Source organism: Malurus melanocephalus, unplaced genomic scaffold (genome assembly GCF_030028575.1).
Source record: "Malurus melanocephalus ecotype Western Australia unplaced genomic scaffold, MMel_1.1 scaffold_75, whole genome shotgun sequence".
Lineage (NCBI taxonomy): Eukaryota > Metazoa > Chordata > Aves > Passeriformes > Maluridae > Malurus > Malurus melanocephalus.
In genome coordinates, this window is record NW_026623307.1 from 2,251,541 (window position 1) to 2,270,665 (window position 19,125).

Below are 19,125 nucleotides of genomic sequence, written 5' to 3' on the forward strand. Positions count from 1 at the left end.
ATCTATCATCACACTGTCCCATTGCCACTGCCCAGGAATGGTTTGAGGGGTGTCTAATGAAGGACAGAGGTCTCACCTCTGAGGCACATAACACTTCAGGGCTGAGTTGCCCTGAACTTTTCTTACTAGGAAATGGTTTTGCATWAAGTACTGACGTTGGAAGGTAAAGGTAATAAGAGATTTTAATCAGCCCCAGCATGAAAGGAAAGCGATTCCTGAGTAATACCACAGATTGTAATTCAGGATCTTTTAGGGACCAGGTCTGTTTGCAGGGAGAGGCTGTGGTACAGGTGAAACAAAAGGGGCTACAACTAGCAAGCACCAAACATCCAACCAGTTTTCAGACAGCTCCAGCCTGGGACAAGCACCTTTCAMAGCCTCCTTTGCCTCTGTAATGCATCAGCGTGATCCAGCCCTATGGAATAATTCCCACTGCAGGAAAAAATATGGCAAGTCCCCCACTCCAAACAAAACAAAAAGTTAGAGAGAGGGAAGGAAGCAGAGACAGGAAACTACAAGGACWCTCTTCAGAGAGGCCACTGCTGCAGGATAAAGGGACAGATTTTTATGAATGCACTCAGGTTCCCTCTGAAACTTATTTTAGGCACCTGAACAAAACTTACCAGCTTTGCACAAAAGTTCAGACAATGCCCTCCTGCCAGCAAGAAGCGAGGSCTTCCACAAAACTAGCTGTCTCCTCACAGATGCTCCAGGGAAGCTGGACTGGGTTGAAACACAGGAAATATTTCCATCTCACTAGCAACAAATAATGAAAATAATGAGATGTAGAGCAAGGAAATACCTTTTTCAGATTAGATTTTAGAGACACAAATGTTCTATTGTCACCAGAAAGATGCCAGATCGCCTGGATCGGTTCTAGTTAAAAAGTCTTGGTCCCTGCCCTGTTCACAGACATGACCCAGGAACAAAATCACTCATTTCATTTCCCTGCTAGCTGCTCACTTGGATGAGGAAGAAATAGAAAGGAGCCCATTTCATGGAAAATCATAGTAGGCCATGATCTGCAGAGGTAACAAAAAAGTTATCTACTTTACAGGAGCCAGTCCTCTATGATACTGAAAATTTGATCCCAGGTGAAAGCTGCTGGAGAAAAGGGTAAAAATTTCAGGGAAACTGTGCTGCTTGACAAAGAATTCATTTGGTGCTAATGGTTCTGCTTCTTGCAACAACATGAACCACGCTCCCAAAAGGCAGTGCATGAGCAGACACGAACAATAAAGTGATTTGTTCTCAGGAAGGATTCAACCTCTGCCAACAGTCAGCCGGATCCAGGCAAGGGCTCGGACAGTCAGACCGGCACACGGCAGCCCAAATGTGGAACTGTATCACTTGGCACACAGATGCTATTTCCAGCACTTTCATCCCATCCTCGCTCCAGCTCAACCTTTTCACTCTTCAGAGGAGGAGAACTAAATCTGGATCTACAAAGGCCAAAAGTTTTCCCTGAGATCAGTAGAAGGAGGTGTCCTTGAACTCCTAAAATCCCTTCGCAGGTGATCTGGTTTTCAAATGGTCTCAGCATTTGTAGCTGTCAGTTACAGCCTAACATTAAGGGCACCTTAAATATCTACAGAATAAACTTTATTGTTTTGGGTATCCACTACTYTTTATCTGTCCTGTTTATTTGCTTACTCAGAAGACTTAGCTCTCAGCATAATTAAAAGAGAAACAAATAAAATGAACTAACACTTTTAAAATATTTTAAGATGAAAATCAGCAAGGCATACTGAAAACCATTTTTGAAATTAAATATAGTGCTAGGTCACTCACATGCAGAGTGAACAAAATAACTGACACTCCCCAAATCTGTTGAGGTCCCCAGCCAAACAGTAAGTCTGGATGTACTCAAACACCTGCAAGGAAGGCAGCCTGTTTGCTTTTCTATTTCCATTATGCCAGGACGTGCACGAACACCACACAGAGCTCTTTATCTCTACGCTGCCATCTCCACCATGATTTATAAAGATTAAACTTTGTTTAAGTGCAACAACTCAAAGCCAAACCAAGCAACCACCGTTGCTCCCCATCACAGCAATATTTTCCCTCCAGCAAACTTCCTTGCTTGTCTTTCCCTCCACACTTAAATTGTACAACAAATAATACTTCTGACACCAACCCAGTGTCGCTGGTGGCATCCCACACGCCAGGGCTCTCCTCATGAGAGACCACGAACAATGAATGGTTCATGCCCGCTTTGCAACACTTCTGAGTAAACAACATTACCTCTGCASAGGCAGGCCAGGCTGGACTGAAGGGAGATGTGTTTTCCACTTAGATGGAGATAACAACTGTTGGGGACAGAATCTGTTGACAATAAACCAGAGTGAAATGTAAAGAAATGCACACAAAAAATTGCACGAGCCCCAAAACAACTACATCAAAAAGAGAAAGAAAAAAACCCTTTAGGAGCATTTTTATCTCATTGCTGATGGATAATTATACAGCACTTGTACAGAATAAGCCCTCTATGCAAACTTTARAATAGACTTATGCAATTAGTCTCAAGTAACTGTCCATAAACAAAATTACACTGAATATACAAAAGTTACATCCAAAAGRCATGGTAGCACCACGCAGGACTTTGGTCCCGGAAAAACTTCCCTTGCAGATCTGTGTGTCATTTGCAATAACCGTATTTGCTTTTTGTGAAAGAAATTACAGTCACTCTAAATACAATCACACCCCTCCCACCGGGACAGCAATTTCCACTGCTTTGGTTATGAATTCCTCAGGGGGGTGTTGAATCTAGCAGCTGCCTCCTCGTGGCACACACAAAAGACACCCAGCAACTTTTCAGAGCGAGGTGCCGAATTTGCCATGTGTGTGCTACTGACCTCCATTCAGGGACCTTTCCACCCTCAGCAGTSGTGTCCTATGAACAAAGGCAGAACTGACATTTCTCATTAGCTTCAAATCTTCTGACTGGCATCACAGGGGCTTTTTTTGTGAATAAGACAGAGAAAAGGAGGACATGTTATTTCCTCGGCCTCTCAAATGACTGCTCAGCTGAGAACATTTCTGAGTACATCCATAGTTTCTGTCAGGTATTTGGAAATCTCTCATGCATTAATACAAAAATAGTCTTGGATTTAAAACTCCACACTCACATGCCAGAACATCTAAGAGTTGAGCATGGGAAACTGTTCATATTGAGTCCTGAAYTGCAAGAAGTCTGAGTAAGAAACACACAAGCACACACACTTGAGTTTGTTCCTTTCAATCCAACTCAGCAATATGCATTTTGGTTTTCATGAATCTTAACATGCTGGAGCAGTAGTAGCCATGCCTAACAACCACCTTCAGGTGTCTGACAAGGGGTGATAAAGCTTTTACCTCAACTCATAAAATCAGTGAAATTTTGGGGTGTTGTTCCCCCTCACAAAAAAAATAAGTCTGCACTCTATACTTTTCAAAAGCTGCTCTCCATCTCACAGAATCCGATCTGCTACGTGAAACTCAGCACGGCTGTAAGATGAATAAAACAGCTGCTGGAGCATTCTGAGTTGTCCATGTATGCAAATGAACTGCTTAGCATGTCAGTGTTAAMAGCTTGGCCATTGATGTCACATACTGGAAAAAAAACAGAATTTCAGAGGAAATTCTGCCTGCCCTGGAAAGCTTTTATGGCTGTTTTCCATAACTGCCCTTTTGTGAACCAGAGGACATTTCCCATTCCCAGTTGTGTTTATGAGTTGTTCTCAGAGGAGGCAGGTGAATCTAAGCATGGGTCAGGTATTTTCTCTGACTTCTTTGCCATGGGGATCTGTGTGACAGGGGCTATCAAGTGCCTACAGTCTCTTCATGTCCTGTGTAGTTCGGAATACAATGCCCATACTCTGCCTGCTTGGTGTTGGACACATGTCACTGAGTATTGAATTGTAACTTCCACATGAATTCACTGGATTTTAAGGTACAAAACACTCCCATTCCAATTTAAAGTCCATCCAAAGGGGTTTCCTGAACCTGTGTGTGGAAGCCCTTTTTGCAAACATCTGACACAGCATCACTGATCTCAGTGGGTCTCACGCAATCACATCAGTGGCCTTGGCTCTTCAGCTGCCACCACAGAGCAAGAGCTTCAATTCCAGGTCTTGTCAGAAGCACAAAACTCTCTTCTGGCTCTATGGAAATGGCTTTACAACTCTTCAGGGGAAGGCAGTGTCACTGTGGGAGTTGCTTTACTTTTCAGGCTGTGTTCCACTCATTTGTTCTCAAGGTGAAACCCCAAAACCAAGCCTTACCTTTTCACACACATTAAAGCATTTGTTTCTGAATCTGACTATGGCAAATACACTGCCTGCTTTTTGTACATCTCTGCCTCARCAGCAGCCAAGTTCCAATGTAAACTGCATTTATGTGTCCCAACAGCTGTCACACAAGGGGGTGTTACTGAAAAGACATCCCCCATTGAAGACTTCAGTGTTTTCTGGTCACTGTTACTGTTGAGAGAAAGAACAACAAACAGCAYTGGCTTTGTAATTCACTGGCAGAATTAACTGCTGCCTTTTTATTTAGTGGAGGGATTCCTGATCTCTTTTGCCTAGTTAGCACTTCATATGCACCAAAGACCAGCACAAATTCCATAAAGACATAAACAGTCATTGCTATAAAGTGAAGAACATAAAAAAGCAACAAAGGCCAAAGAAGATGGACCACAGCTACATGAAAAGAGAAAGTCGCTTCTGATTTGTTCACATTCTCATGGTTTCTTCTATGAATGAAGAAGGAAAACTCTTCATTCCAGTGGGAAAAAATAGATTTTTCATTCAACAAATGTTAAACAGTTGAATTAAGAAAAAGAACACAGAAAGAAGGAATAGGAGTAATTGCTGCAGATAAAGACCCCAGAAATGAGCACGAATGCTGCTTGGGGAATTGTAACAGTGTTTTTCATCTGCTACAAGTCAACCAGAAGTTTATGAAATACCTCCTCTGCAGTCTGGAGGCCATACAGATCTCACCCCACACAGGACTGCTCTGGGCCCGAACACTCTGCACATGTGGCAGCCACTGGTCCCTCCTCATGCAGATCCTTTGAACACAGGTATCTCCCAACCCAGTCATAAAGGCATAATTTAAAAAAAAGCAATTGGCTGGCTGCTTCAGCAAGCAATATGTAAAAAAGACAATTTCTTCATAAGACTCCTGGGCTGAGCCCTACATCCTGTCTCCAAAGGCCATTTATACTGACACAGAAGGCAGAGRGCAAAAGTTTCTTCTCAAGGTGGCAATGTCACTTCAGAGTAAACTATCAGAGAATATCCATCTCCCATGTCAGTCCTGGGCTGCTGCTGAGACCTCRAATTGCAATAACAAGGCCCTTGTCTTAGCCAGCTTTAGAGACCACAGACACATCCCATCAGATAATCCTGAATCCCCGTGCGAGGCCTGCGATGTCAACGACCTCACTGTCCTCTGCAGGTCACCAGTAAAGCTCATTACAGGAAGCTGGCTCTGTCCTTCCACAATGTGACAGGTGATTCTCGAGGAAAGGAACTGTTCTCACTTCCTGTAGGACTGTCTGCCTGCAGAAAAACAGCGAGAAAGGGGCTGTCAGCTGAAAGCAGGATTTATTACAAGATAGAAGCAGCCTGAGGGCAACACTTGTCCAACCTGTACAGGGACACAAATATCACAACAAAACACACAGAAAGGAACTTTAACTCCTGATGCTGCAACTTAAAAATGCAGAATGTATTTAAGGCTATTCCATGTGAGGAGATACTGAAAGGGAATCACCAGGGCCCAGTTGCACTCCCAACAAAAAACATTCCCTGTTCTTCTAGTAGAGATTTTTGTACTGCCCTAGCTCCATTGTGGCTTAGATAGAATGTGGTGCATTGCAAACAGCTTCAGCTTGCCCATGCAGAGTTGCCTGGAACAGACACAGAATATGGATCAGAGTGGGTTAAACCATTCAACCATGTCCACACAGAGCACAGCTGAGAAAGACTAAATTTGGAGGTCCCTATGGAGTCCTATGTTCCAGCCATGCTGCCAGTGCCATCCCTGTGTCAGCTTGGAAGTGGAAACCACAGAGGATCCCAGAATGGCTGGTTTTATTTGGAGGAGTCTGGTTTTGCTCCAGAGTTCAGCAGGGGCTGCATCTCAGGCAGGAATCTGGCCCCAGGCCTGTAGCTGCACTAAGTACCTGGGCTTTCTCTGCATTCCTCCAGCATTCCACACACTCCATGCTCCAAGAGGAGCAGTCCAGCTAGTTTAGCTGGGTTTACATAAAACCSACTTGTTTCCAGAAAATACACCTATAATAAACACTAAAATCAAGCTAGAAATGTACCTCTAAAATAAGCGAATGCATCAAGTAAAGTCATCAGAAACTAATCTTTTTCTCATCATATCGATCAGCTATAAAAACTTACATTTCTCCAGAAATACCAAGAAACYCACAAATTAGTCTTCCACTGAAACAGGGTCTCTTGATATGTAAAAACTTACATATCTATGCAGCAGGCAAATGGGAGGCAGCAACTACTGGAATCTACTGATTGCTGGTATCTGTGCATCTGATACCATTTTTGACCCCACAGATGAGTCAGCATGGAAATTAAAGGACCAGTAGCACAGAGCTTTACTAGGGAAATATTAGGGGCTCACTTGCTTCACACCCCTTCCCTGCATCTTTAATTAACAACCGAGAGCCCCAAGTTTCAACACAGTGCTTAAAACCCTTTACAGTCCTTTAAAAATCTGCTCCTTATAACCTTCATGTTGCTCTTCCCACCTATAAACATCTGTGTGAAARCCCCTGCAGGATGGACAAGAACCAATAGGTGCTCTGTGACAGCAGACTACAAGGCWGGATACATGTACACACAGTGAGTGGAAGATGACTTGTTTGCAAAATAACTTCTTTGCTATTTTTAGCTGGAAGACTTTAATATTCAATTGTTGACACTGTGTCATGACACATGTGGACAGACAGAAAATGATAATGTGGAATCCCAAGAGAAAAACTGGGAGAAACGGACACATAYCAAGTTGGGATGCCTGTTATGCATTCAGCTTTAGGATGCACAAACATACCAAAGAGAAGAGGTATCTTGAAAAACAAATAAAACAATATAAGTTAGAAGAATTTGTGTCTCTGGACCAATGGGTCACATAYACTGAATGCACAGAGAATGCCAAGTGATCTATTTTGATGCAATTTGAAAATAAAATACATTTAACACTGTGCCACTGGAAAAGGATCTTGCTCCAGAGCCTCATAAAAGMAACATTTGTCTGTCACATCTTTCCTAGGACACACCCTCCAGGAGTGTAAAGCTGCCCTGGAGAAACAAGAACACGAAGAGTATTTTTGTGTGTACACACACACACAGAGTGYTTTTCCTTTCTTCACTAGGGCTTCTTTTCAATGGGCCAACGCTTTTGGAAATGGACCGAAACAGGAACCAGAGGCAGACTCTTGGGTGTTAACACCACATCCAGTCAGGGCAGAACTGTGCTGCTGTCACCAGAAACAGAGAGCACTGATGTCAGAGGCAAAACTCGGGGCACACACAGCAAAGGTAAAGCTGAAARAGCTCTGTTACCTCAGCACAGCAGTGCTGAAGCAAGGAGCCTTCAGATCAAAACCACYACCAAGAACATTCCCTTCCAGTGCCTCACCTGCACTCCCTGAGTGAAACCACACCATTTCCCTGCACATGYAACTGTGTTGAACAATGAATGAGCAACACAGAAGACTGAGAATGCTCCTTCCAGCTCTGTTACTGATTTACTGGGTTATTTAAATTCATTTCCTTTTCTGTTTCTGTAATGAGTAGCTAATGACACACACAAGTGCGTATATACCTTTCTTGGGAAGGTATTACAAGTTATTATGTTTTTGTCAAATGTTTCAAGGTAACAGTTACAGCCAAAGAATAGAGCTGATGTTACATTGTGATCAAATAATGACCACAAAACTTGTCACAATGCATTCACTCCTGCTATTATCACCGATAATGAATACAGTCGTATTTGAATCCAGCTTTTCCTATCCACATTCCTAGGAAAAAGTCTGTTTATTGCTAAAGAATGCACCTTTCTTCCTCCTCCACCCCAAAAAACCTCCGCAGCTGACACACCACACATGTTTACYGATGTGTGAGCATCTGAGATCAACTTTACTGAGCTTGTGTTGCCTGGCTTAAAGCATGAATCCAYCCTTTTCTTCCATCCTCAAGTAAAAGCCATCCTCTCTCCTGAACCCCTGTAGGTTAAGTACTTCCTATAAAYTTCTGCAGGCCCCAGCATAGCCAATATGGTTCCTGGGTACAAATCTCCAGCAGAAAGRTGACTGCCACAAGCAGCACACTGTGCTTGGCTCTCTGCTTACCAGGCTGCCCTGAGCCATCTCCTGAGCTGCCTGACATCTGCTCCACATTCAGCTGCAGYGGAGACACACCCAGGGAGCCAGCTTCAAGAGCATTAAACAAGTTACACAGTGGGATGAACAAGTGTCTGAAGACAAGGAATCACTCTGATGACATCTAGAGAACGTCTAATCTGAGACTCATAAGCTTCCCCAAAAACTTCTGAGAATTTGGGCCACTTTTCTCCACCCAGAGACAGGAAAAAGCATGTCTTTTAACTGCTCACATGACAGTCTGGAAATAGGAGCAGTGTTCAGCAGGATATAATTACATGCCTGTACATCCTGCAGATGACAAGCACAATGTCATATACTCCTGGCACATTTGTAGCCTATAACTTTGTTCCTGAAGAGTTTCCACAGTGAGGAATGACAAACAGAACSATGACTTTTTCCACTTACTCCATCTACTCCTGTTGGATGATCCTGCAGAGCTGGGATGGCTTTGTTGGGGTGCAGACTGAGAGAACTGGGGGGCAATGCCTGTGACCTTYCTAGGGCTGGTGCTGTGCACTTCAGGAGTGCGAGGGATCTTGGGTTTGCTGGTGAAGGCTGAGGCAAACTCGCTGTAAGAGGAAAGGGACATGGTTAGCAAAGCATGCAGAAATATGTGTGCAGAGTAGGAATGCACAGAAGTCAGAACTCAGGGAGACTGCAAGTGGAAGGGACTGTGGCACCACAGGACGTGCCCTGGGACATGTGCTCACTGCACAGCCTCCAACCTGCCTCTGTCAACCTGTCTGTCCTACTCAAACCTCTCTCTTTGCACAACGGGACGGAACAGGTTCAGTAAAATTCCCTGCAAATCAGGAATTGATCTTTAGTTTGTTTTCTGTTGTATTTATCACATCCGGTGACTCACTCTGGGGTGCGCAAAATACACAGATATTGTACAGCAYGGGAATACATCCTTTTAGGGAGCAAACACCATAATTTCTTCCAGGAATAAGTCATTCTTGGCAGACACAGGCAGCCTCTCYGGCTCCTGTCTGAGATAAGGTTTGTAGAACTCCCTGAAGGTTTTGTCAAAAGAGCAAAAAGCTGTGATGGCATCTATAAAATAAATTCTCGAAACACACAGGTTCCTTGTTCACACTGAGAACATAAACCAGGGGCTGCTATTTCAGTCTGCATGTGCTGTAAAAATAYCATTCTTTAAAATTTAGTCAATAACTGTGTAAGGATACATTGTCCCTACTTGCCCCCAGCATAAATAATTTTTCCCAGGTACAAAAATGGAGGCTACCAGGAAATAAGAAGTCTTTAAAATTATTCGGAATCTATATGAATGTTTGTMAGTCGATTTTCTCTTAAAAGGAGAAAAGGTTAAACTAAAGTAACAGCTACATGAAAACATATTTCAAAAGGAAAATAAAAGAGCCAAAGGCAGGACATGAAAAAAATAAGTGCCATCTAAAAATCAGCGATTAAAAGGAAAACTCCCCGTGTTATTAGCTCCATCAAAAGAACCCTTTGTGACCATCAGAAGGGGTGATTAGGAGGATTTTCAAGATATTTAATCTCCCCTCCTCTCCTGGGAATGCTGCTGAGTCAGTGCTGATTAGCCCTTCCAAAGCCTCGTTTCACTTTGCAGGGAGATTTGAGCAAGTGCTCTTTTTGTATTTTAAATAGCATTATTGTCTGTATTTTGCATATGTATATGCTGACTGTTAAGGGCAGAGATGTGCTAACTGCTCTGCTAAGAACCATCTCTGCAGCTCTCCACCTATGAGCACTACAAGTGTTAACATCTGTCTCAGCTTCAAAGGAGGAAATGGCAGATGGCAGCAGAAACAGACTTAAAACAACACCAAAAAATAAGACTGGCTTGATAAAATCTCAAGGCGTGGACCACAGAGATATTTAAACATCTTTGTCTCCATAAAACAGTCTCATTGTTATTGCTTTTTCTGTTGTTTGACTCACTCTGGTAAAGTGAGTTTGTTTAAGTGAATTGGGTTTCCAATTCACTGCTGCTCTTCATAATCTTATGTGTGCTATGATGTTCCTAGGCAGATAAATAAGAAAGATTCACCAGCCTCAAGGCGGTTTTTGAGGCACACATAAGGTTTTCTTCTTCCTTTTTCAACAACAGATAACAAAACCTTGGATCTGTATTCCCATAGGGTAAAAAAGTGTTTTTATAGCCACCAACCATCTCCACAGTTTCAGGGCAGCAACCTCAGCAGCCAGAATAGAGACAGCAAAGCAATGCAACCAGAGTCACATCCCTTTACCAAAGGAAAATGTACACAGTGGTCACACAAAATGGTTCACATCTCTGCAAACTCATCAGGAAAGGATTATTTGAAATAGGCTGGTAGCAAAAACTGGAAGCAAAGTTGAAAAAATTCTGGGTTTTTTTTTTTTTTTTTCTGAGAGTATGCAGAGCAGATCTGGTTCTCCATGTGTGCAAGTATCACAGAACAAACGTCATCTTTTACTGCAAGAATACACCTGGACTTTTGGCCATTTTTACCAGATTATCAGAAAAGCAAGGCTAAGACATAACAATGTCCCAYAGACTTAAAGTTCTTTTTTATCATGATGATACTGGACCTAGTTACAATACAAAAATCCCTCTGCTTTTTCAGTCAGTCACAATTGCAGACTGAAGTCTGTTACAAATTCATTCTTGATCGGCTAAAAAGCACAACAGTTACATTCTCATATGATCAAAATGCAACAGGGAATATCAATGGTAGACCAGCTGCCAATCTGCCCTGCATCAGTTGGAACAATAATTTGTTCCTGTGGAAATAAAACAACTGCAACAGAAATGTCACTACCAGGGTCTCATTCTTCTCTCCAATTGATTTTGCATCATTTCACTCATCTCAGTTAAATTCCCAGTTTATACTGCTAAGGAAGAGGGGAAAGAGAAGTGACCACTTTCATGCCCTACTCAGCCCTCCTTTCTCATACATACCTCTTCTAGGAAGGTCTTGGTATTTGCCTAATAGGTATTTGCCTCCAGGAAGGAGACACTTCTTACAGTGGACAAAACTATGAGGAAAGCAGTGATTTATTAGTCCTGTTTGTTTTGCAAACAAATTATAGTCTGCATCCAAGGGTGAAAGAATGAAAAGGCAGGTCTAGCTATTGCAACACAACATATTAACAAAAGACCCTTGACACATAAAACCCTCTCCTCTCTTGGACTGTGAATGGCTGCATTCCCATATCCGTAACTCGAGGCTGATTTGGAAATCCAAATTACTTCGTGCATGCTGAGGAAACACACAGTGAAAATACATGATCTTCCTCTGCAGGATACTGCACCTGTGCCTTCACTTCTACAAAATCCATCCTGAGATTTAGACATACATTTGTGAACAAATATTAAAAATTACTGGGAACCTATTACACCTTTCTAATAATAGGTTATGTAGAGATGCAGAGCATCTCGCTAAGGTGAGGGCAAGATGCTGCAGTTTTACTTCCTTCTGGCAAGCCAAAGCATGAAAAATAATATCCCTCTCTCTATCACAAAGTAAACAATTTAGTAATAAATTTTTATGGTTTATTTGTATCTCTATTATGTGCTTAGCTACTGTTACAAGAGACAACTGAAATAAAACCATTAATGCTGGGCCAGAGGTACGATACTAAACACTTCACCTGAAACCAGTGATAATTTGTTGACAASAYATAATTTCTCAGATCTCACCAYGGAAACAGCACAAMTGGGGAAAAAAYCCAACCAACCAACCAAAGACACTCTATCCCCCTCCAAAACCCCCAAACCCACACAATGGCATCTGTAGGCCTGAAAGAAATAAAGTTCTAAGGATAGAATCTTTCAGAAGTGCTAGAGCTGTAATTGACACAAATAACCAAGCATTTCTGAAAAATCAGGTGGATGAATTGCTGGTAAAACTTTTCCTTTAACGTATCTCCACCCATTCTATGTTTTAGTTCTGGARTGTACTTGCTTTTAAAATTTCTCTACACTTACTGTTTAAAACTTGGCCCAGTCTAATTAGTTATAGGAAAAAGCTGTTAATGTCTGAAGGACACATGCAGACCCTGAAAACTTTGGTAGACTTTGGTCCAATTGCTAATGAATTCCTAGTTCTCATCCAAGATATAACATCACAGTTGTACACATGACAAAGGCTTCACAGAGGGCTCAAGGTATGTGCAGGATAAGGARAGCAAGACCTTTCATTTTACAGAAATAATTTCAAGAAATAGTTGAAACCCACTGCTGGGTGATCTSATAACATCACCTTCTTTGCTATACCCATCTAGTGGATAAATGAGAGACTCAGGTSAGTAGTGCTAGCAACTCAGTGTATTTAAATACTCTCAACCCACTTAAATGCTTCATTTTCCTTCTTTCTGCATGTTAATTCCTGTCCTTTCCCACAGTCCTACCTATTTCTTTACTAATAAATGATTTTTCATGGGCTAGAGTTGAGTCATCTAAGGGAGCAATCAGGAAGTTTTATTTTCAGAAGGCTGAGTTGAGCATACATGTAAAGTTCATTAATAATGTCTTGCTTGAGACTTCTCCCATTCTGAACCAGATGCTTAGAAATTGAACAGCTGCCTCTGGCACAGCACAGGGTATTTTGTTTGGCAAGCACCAGCACAGCTGTCTCAGGCCAGACTACATCATACATCAAATGACTTCACAGATTGTCTTTACAGCAGCATGGAATTAGCTGGTAAACCCTGTCAGACTCCTCTCACAATTTTAGGTATCCTCTGGGTAGATCATACCTATGTGATTGACCATCTACTTTGTCCTCAGCRAAGTCAGCAGATCCAGAAGACAAGGCATCAACTGCTGGGCTGTGTTGGTCCACTCTGTGGCCTGATGAGAATATTTCAGATGACTTCAGTTCAACTGCTGCKTAAAAAAAGAAACACAATTCAGTGAGGAGCTGCTTCTTTACAGTTTCATTAGAAATACAATCAAGTMACAGTTCCTGCTGTATCAAGGAAACCTTGAGGTACTGGCAGGCTACTGAGTCAGTGTGGCAGAGTGTATCACAGCTCATCACCTGAGCAAAACAACTGCAAGTGTGATAATTCCAGCCCTTTGCAGTTGGAAAATAAAAGTGGTTACACTTTGCACTTGCAGTGGGATGGGAGCACCTAGATCCCCAGTGAACACACATCAGCTAAATCCACTAGCTTATTAAAGCCACAGGAATACAGCCTCTAGCAGTTGTCTGCACATATCCACAGTAACAGAGCCTGCAGACAAAAAGCAGTATTTTACACTTCTGTCAGAGTCACTTTCTGCCTTACACTGAAGGGGAAGCGAAGGACACACAGCGTGCTTAGAATCACAAGGATACTGAGATGTGCAAGTTCAATGAAAGTTTAGGGAATATCCCTAGCTCAATTCCTGCTGTGCTCCGGACAGGCTGCTGCCCCTATCTGCTCTCTCATGCTGATAAGAATGCAGATCAGGTCACTCTCAGACAGGCATTTATGCTGCCCAGCACATGTTCTGTCTGGCATTCAGCATAGTAAGTGTAGTAAGATGACCAGGGTTCATCTTTGGTCCACAAGTTTTCTGCTCACAGGAGACAAAAAATAAAAGAGTGCAAGAATTATTGATTCTTTACCAAAGGGCTAAAGGGGGAGAGGACAGACCCAGACAAAGTCAGACCAATTTAAGAACAATCAAATATTTCCAGGAGGACATTAAGAACTATGCTCATTTTTAGAAAACAAGAGGATCAGAGTTTCTTGAGGCTAAACTTAGCCTCCTTGAGATAGATACGACCTTGATGAGGCTAATTGTTCACATGAAGCTTTTATTCTGTTTTTTTTACTCTTTGTCTCTTACTATTCATTTCACGACTTGGCTGCATGAGGCTCTGAGTCCCAAAGTACTCATGTGATGCTGAAAAACATATTCTGAAATGAGCAGGTTCTTGGTACTGCAGAATGACCATCAGACCAAGATCAGAAGTCAATAAACAGTGTATTTATTGCACAGCAGAGAYGTTTGGCAGAGCACCATGAGAGCCTCTAGAAGCAGTACCATTATTTTTACACCTTTCTGTTCCCTGCTGTATCTTAGAAGGCAATAGAAGAGAAAGGGCTTATTTCCCATTGTCTTAAATTAAAACTTTTCCAATTTAAATATAACAATCCCCAYTGTCTTTTGGAAAAGAGATGTTCAAAGACCCAGCTCAATTATCATCCGGCAGAATAGAAGTCCTGACTCTGACATAACAACCAGGGGGTCCAGCAGTGCAATCTCTCTTTTCTCTTCTCCTACACCTCATTTCTAAATCCCAAAAGATAAGAAAGACATGCACATCTGTCACTGGCTGCTTGCAAAAACCTGAAACAAACCTCAGCTATCTTTCAAGTAGCTCAATATTATTTTATAGCCTGGATTAATGCTAGAAAGAATTTCCTCTGTCACACACAAAAATTACTTGTCTTTCTATGTGCATAAGGCATATAAACTTGCAATATGCTGTATTCTATATCTGTAGAAAAATTTTCTACAGGAGAAGAATATAATCTAGTATTTTATTATTAGTAGCCACCTGCAYATAATTTTGACTGAAAGCAGCTAACAAACTGTTTTAAACAGAGGCTACAAGCAAAGTTCTGACAAAATGAAACATTTAAGCTGGCAGGAAGTTCTTCAGCATGAAGGYTTTAAATCAATACTCATCAAAAATTAACAACATTTATTTTGTTGACTGTCTCAGGGTCCCTGTTTAAACCTCTTCATAAATCTTTACATGCAAACTATCAGACAGTATCAGCAGCACAGCAAAAGTGACAGAGGTGAGTGAATGCGTCTCACTGGAAAGATACAATCAAAATCTGGCTCACTTGGGCTCTGGATGGCTGCATAACTCCTTAGAAATTGCATCCAATTACACTTTAAAAGACCGAATAGGAGCACCTTTGATACCTGCTTGGCTTAATTTCCTTTACAAAGCACGGGTATGTAAAAATCCATTCTGTTTTTCTTCTCTACAGGAAAACTGCCAAGTCAGAGCGCTTTTGCTTATTTTACAACCTTTGCTGGTGTGAGTTGCTGCCCTTGGCCAGCCAAATTCCCCGAGCTGCAMTCAAGGTGTTACTGTGCACAGTGAGGCTGAAAACAGCAGCTCTCTCTCGTTCCTACACAACAGCAAGAACTCAAGTGCCCCTCCTGGACAGGAGCTTCTCCTGCCCCTATCCTAGGGCTKCTATCCTTCAGCATGTTACAKTTATCAGCTCTTGGCATTACGCAAGCAAATTCCTGTCTGCAAGACCTCAGTTACTTTTCTCAGAATCCTTTTCATTTCCTTTAGGAAATTTAAAAAAATAGAAGAGAAAATAAAAAGTATGCTATTCCTTTACTGCTTCAAAGCATATTTTTCAGCAAAGTAAAGGCACACTTTGTCTGAACTTACTAATAATTCTGTCCCGGATATGCTGCAAGATCCTTTATCTAAGGCTGCTGAACATTTTGCCTTAAATCTGTAATTGGAAATGTTAATGAATCCCTGCAAGAAGGTTRAAACACCCACATCCAAAGTTCCATGGTCTTGTGGATATCAGAAGTTCAGAAATGAAGTATTTCAGAAGGCTATAACCTTTTAAATTCCATCAGATGAATGGATGAGCTCTCAGGCCCAGCTGAGTTTGCATTCATTCCGGCTGAAGCTGCAAGGGCAGAATCTTTAGCAGCATCMCCCACAATGCAGCCACACAGCCCATCCTCCACAGCCCTGGATGGTCTGAATGCAGTTGCAAATCTCAGCAGATAACTGCAGCTGCCTTCAGCTCTAACAGAGACACAGCCAACAGAGTCTGCAGGTGCCAGCAGACAGGGATTCATTTAGATCCAAACAAGGCTATATTTGATCAAGCAAGAGGCTTTGCCTGCTGGGAAGTGCACTGTCTCTGGCTGCAGCTCCTTCCCTGCAGAATATCTTTTGTGCATCAGAAGCCCTGGGTTTGATCCTTGGCACTTYCACAGGAAGCAAGATGGGGCGAGGCAAGGGAGAGCATTGGTGTCTGTTGACCACTCRTTACCTTCTGTGGCCCTTCCTTCACCTCGAGCCAACCTCTGCCAGGTGGCCCAAGGTCCTGCAGACTGAGCCAGGGGCTATAAACAGAGGGACATTTCCACACTACGCTAAAAAATCCCAAACTACACCACACAATCCAACACCTGCCCCAAGGAAGACATCAGCAATTAAGAACAGCATCCACAGACCATCCTTACGTGAAGGGGAAATGCAGAGGTCAGAAATGCTGGACTGGCTCCCACCACAAATGGGAGAATGAGCACTCGGTGGAGACTGCAGCTTCTCATCCCTATCGTGACAAGAACTGGCATCGTTCTCAGGCCTGGCAGAGAAAGGAGAATGCAGGGTGAATGCTTACAGTATAAAAAGTTGCATCAGAGCAAATTCTAATTTCTTCTAATTGTCTATAATGACATAGCACACATTTAAATTATGTCCTTAGTACTGATTTGCAGTATGAAATATAAAGTAATTTCACTGCTTGACTGTAGCTCCCCCAAACCAGCTGACATCAGACGTATTTGAAATTAACATTTTTTCCTACTGCAATAAAAGAGCCAAGGAAAGAAAATTGTAACTCCCTGCAGTCTGAAGACCCAAAATACCACCATGACACTTAAAGAAAAAAGACTGTAGAAAAGGGCCTGAGAGGTCTTCAATATTAAGCTTTTTCAAGGATTTAAGATTCGCTTCCGAATAGTACAAGGATTTCGCTTTAAAGAGCAATATGCAACACAGACTTAAAACAAAGTAGGCAACAAATAGAACTCTTGATTTCACAAGTGAAGTGGATCAATGGGAAACTAAAGCAGCTGAAGGACAACAGGGACAGGATTGCTTATTAGTAAGCAATTAGTAAGCAAGATTGCTTAGTAGTAAGCAATAAAACACAGCAGAAGTGAAAGTGTGTGAAAAGAAGTTGCCAGACATGGAAAGTCTCCCTGCCCAGCATCAGGTTAAAGTACATAAACTATATTTCTAGTAAAAAGGATGCAGTCCAAGGAGGCAGTAGATGATTTCACAGCTAAATCAGTTTCTAAGGAAATAGCTAGCAGAATATTAAGTAGTTCTGGCCCCCTTGAGTGATCCCAGCCAGCGAGTCTTTAAAGAGAAGGGAAAAATGAAAAAAAAAAAAAAAGAAGGCAGCTTTCCAATATTTCCTGACTCTCTCAGCCCCATACAGCAAGAGCTTGTCCATACAGGGATCCCATGACAATTCGTCTGAAGTAACTAGAGCCTTGTCCGCACTGGGAAGTCATAGAAAAATTAGCATGGAATGGCTGCTACATGTGCAGTGGCTATTCTGCATTAATTTTCTGTGTGAATACTTCTATTCAGCACTAGAGATCTCCACCCCCCTCCTTCTGGAGGTATGAACTAACAACTCAAAGAGATACGTTATAGTATCTCCATCAACCGCTTCCTCTTTCACCATGTTTTTAAATGGARTATATTACATTGAGTAATATATTCTCACATGAAGAACTTCAAACAAGTTATATTTACTTTCATTTTGAATGGAAGCATTTACACACATTTTAAATGTAGTTTATCCACCCTGCTGAATCTAAGACTTCAGATAATTCAGATCAACYGTCCTGGATTGTATCTGGTAGACAAGCTGCATAGCAAGTGCAGGGCAAAAGTGTCTAACATTTTTCATGATACTTAATGTGACACAAGCCACTTAAATTATTTAAACTATGAAATACATCCAGTTCAGATATTGCTTTCAAATGAAGGCAGTTAAGCTTTTATTGTCTTYCTCTTGCAATAATTTCTAAGCAATTATTTCCTTATTTTAGAAAATGAATTTGTACTAAAATTAGAAGAGCATGAAAGCCATCAAAGCTTGTCCTTTTCTGCTGCAAAATGTAGTTCAAGAATGTCTTCATCTACTCACTGCAGTTTCCTAACAAATTAGTTAGATACAAAGGACAAACTTCTTATTCAGGGTGKTATTGCTTGTTTCCTGCTTAAAACATGGGAGCACCAAACGCTCATATTATTTCTACCATTTGGCCAGAGCAGGAGGGAAATTAATTTTCAACTTGTTAGATTTCTGCTGTTTACATTTCTCCTCTGTAGTTTGCACAGTGAGGCAATCTGTAAAAGCTGCTTCACACCATCAAACTAACACTTCTCTTAGACCCAGGGCTACCAGAACCAGCATGATGGAAATGTGGTTTTAATTTGTGTCCAGCAGTGACCTGAARCTGTCTTGCAGCAGCACGAGCTGCAAAACTGAGAAGGTTCAAGTTGTGCCAAAATACGGGACTCGCGTCACTCCGGGATCCAGGGACACTTAAACAAACAGCCTGCCTGGGTAGGTAGTGCTAAAGAGAGGCAGCAATCGYTTCCAGAGAATATTTCTGATGCAAAAATTGCAGTGCACTACATGACACCAGGAAATAAAAGCCACTCCCCTGTGTTTGACACCATTTTTTTGACTTCCCATAGGAATGGCAGTTCATTTTCACAAGCTTGGTTTTCTCTCCACTTACAAATGCAAGAAGGTAATGCTTAGACACTCCAGTAGTAATGATGAGTTGTTCCTGAAAAAATACTTTTGCACAGAATCAGTTGAGGTCTCCAAGCCCATCATGGGTAAAATACTGTGCAGGGGAAGTGGGACCTTGAACTCTAACACCGACTCACAGTAAAGTGGCCATGTATATTTAGTCATATATTAGCCAATCTAGATTTTTAAGGCCT

At 41.9% G+C, this 19,125-nt stretch overlaps 1 protein-coding gene across 3 annotated transcripts in view; it reads right to left on the bottom strand.

Annotated features, from left to right (window-relative positions):
- Window positions 1–2,399: 2,399 nt before the first annotated feature.
- ARMC9 (armadillo repeat containing 9) overlaps window positions 2,400–19,125 on the bottom strand; it is a 59,436-nt gene continuing 42,710 nt past the window's right edge. For 2 of the 3 annotated variants that reach the window (XM_057367180.1, XM_057367177.1), the window contains 4 exons: window positions 16,599–16,732; window positions 13,130–13,259; window positions 8,804–8,967; window positions 2,400–5,546 (listed from right to left, as the gene is read on the bottom strand). In XM_057367180.1, the coding sequence (XP_057223163.1) occupies window positions 5,524–5,546; window positions 8,804–8,967; window positions 13,130–13,259; window positions 16,599–16,732 (451 nt within the window). In that variant the 3' untranslated portion in view covers window positions 2,400–5,523. The remainder of the gene's footprint in view (window positions 5,547–8,803; window positions 8,968–13,129; window positions 13,260–16,598; window positions 16,733–19,125) is intronic. The other variant, XM_057367178.1, reaches the window with a different exon arrangement.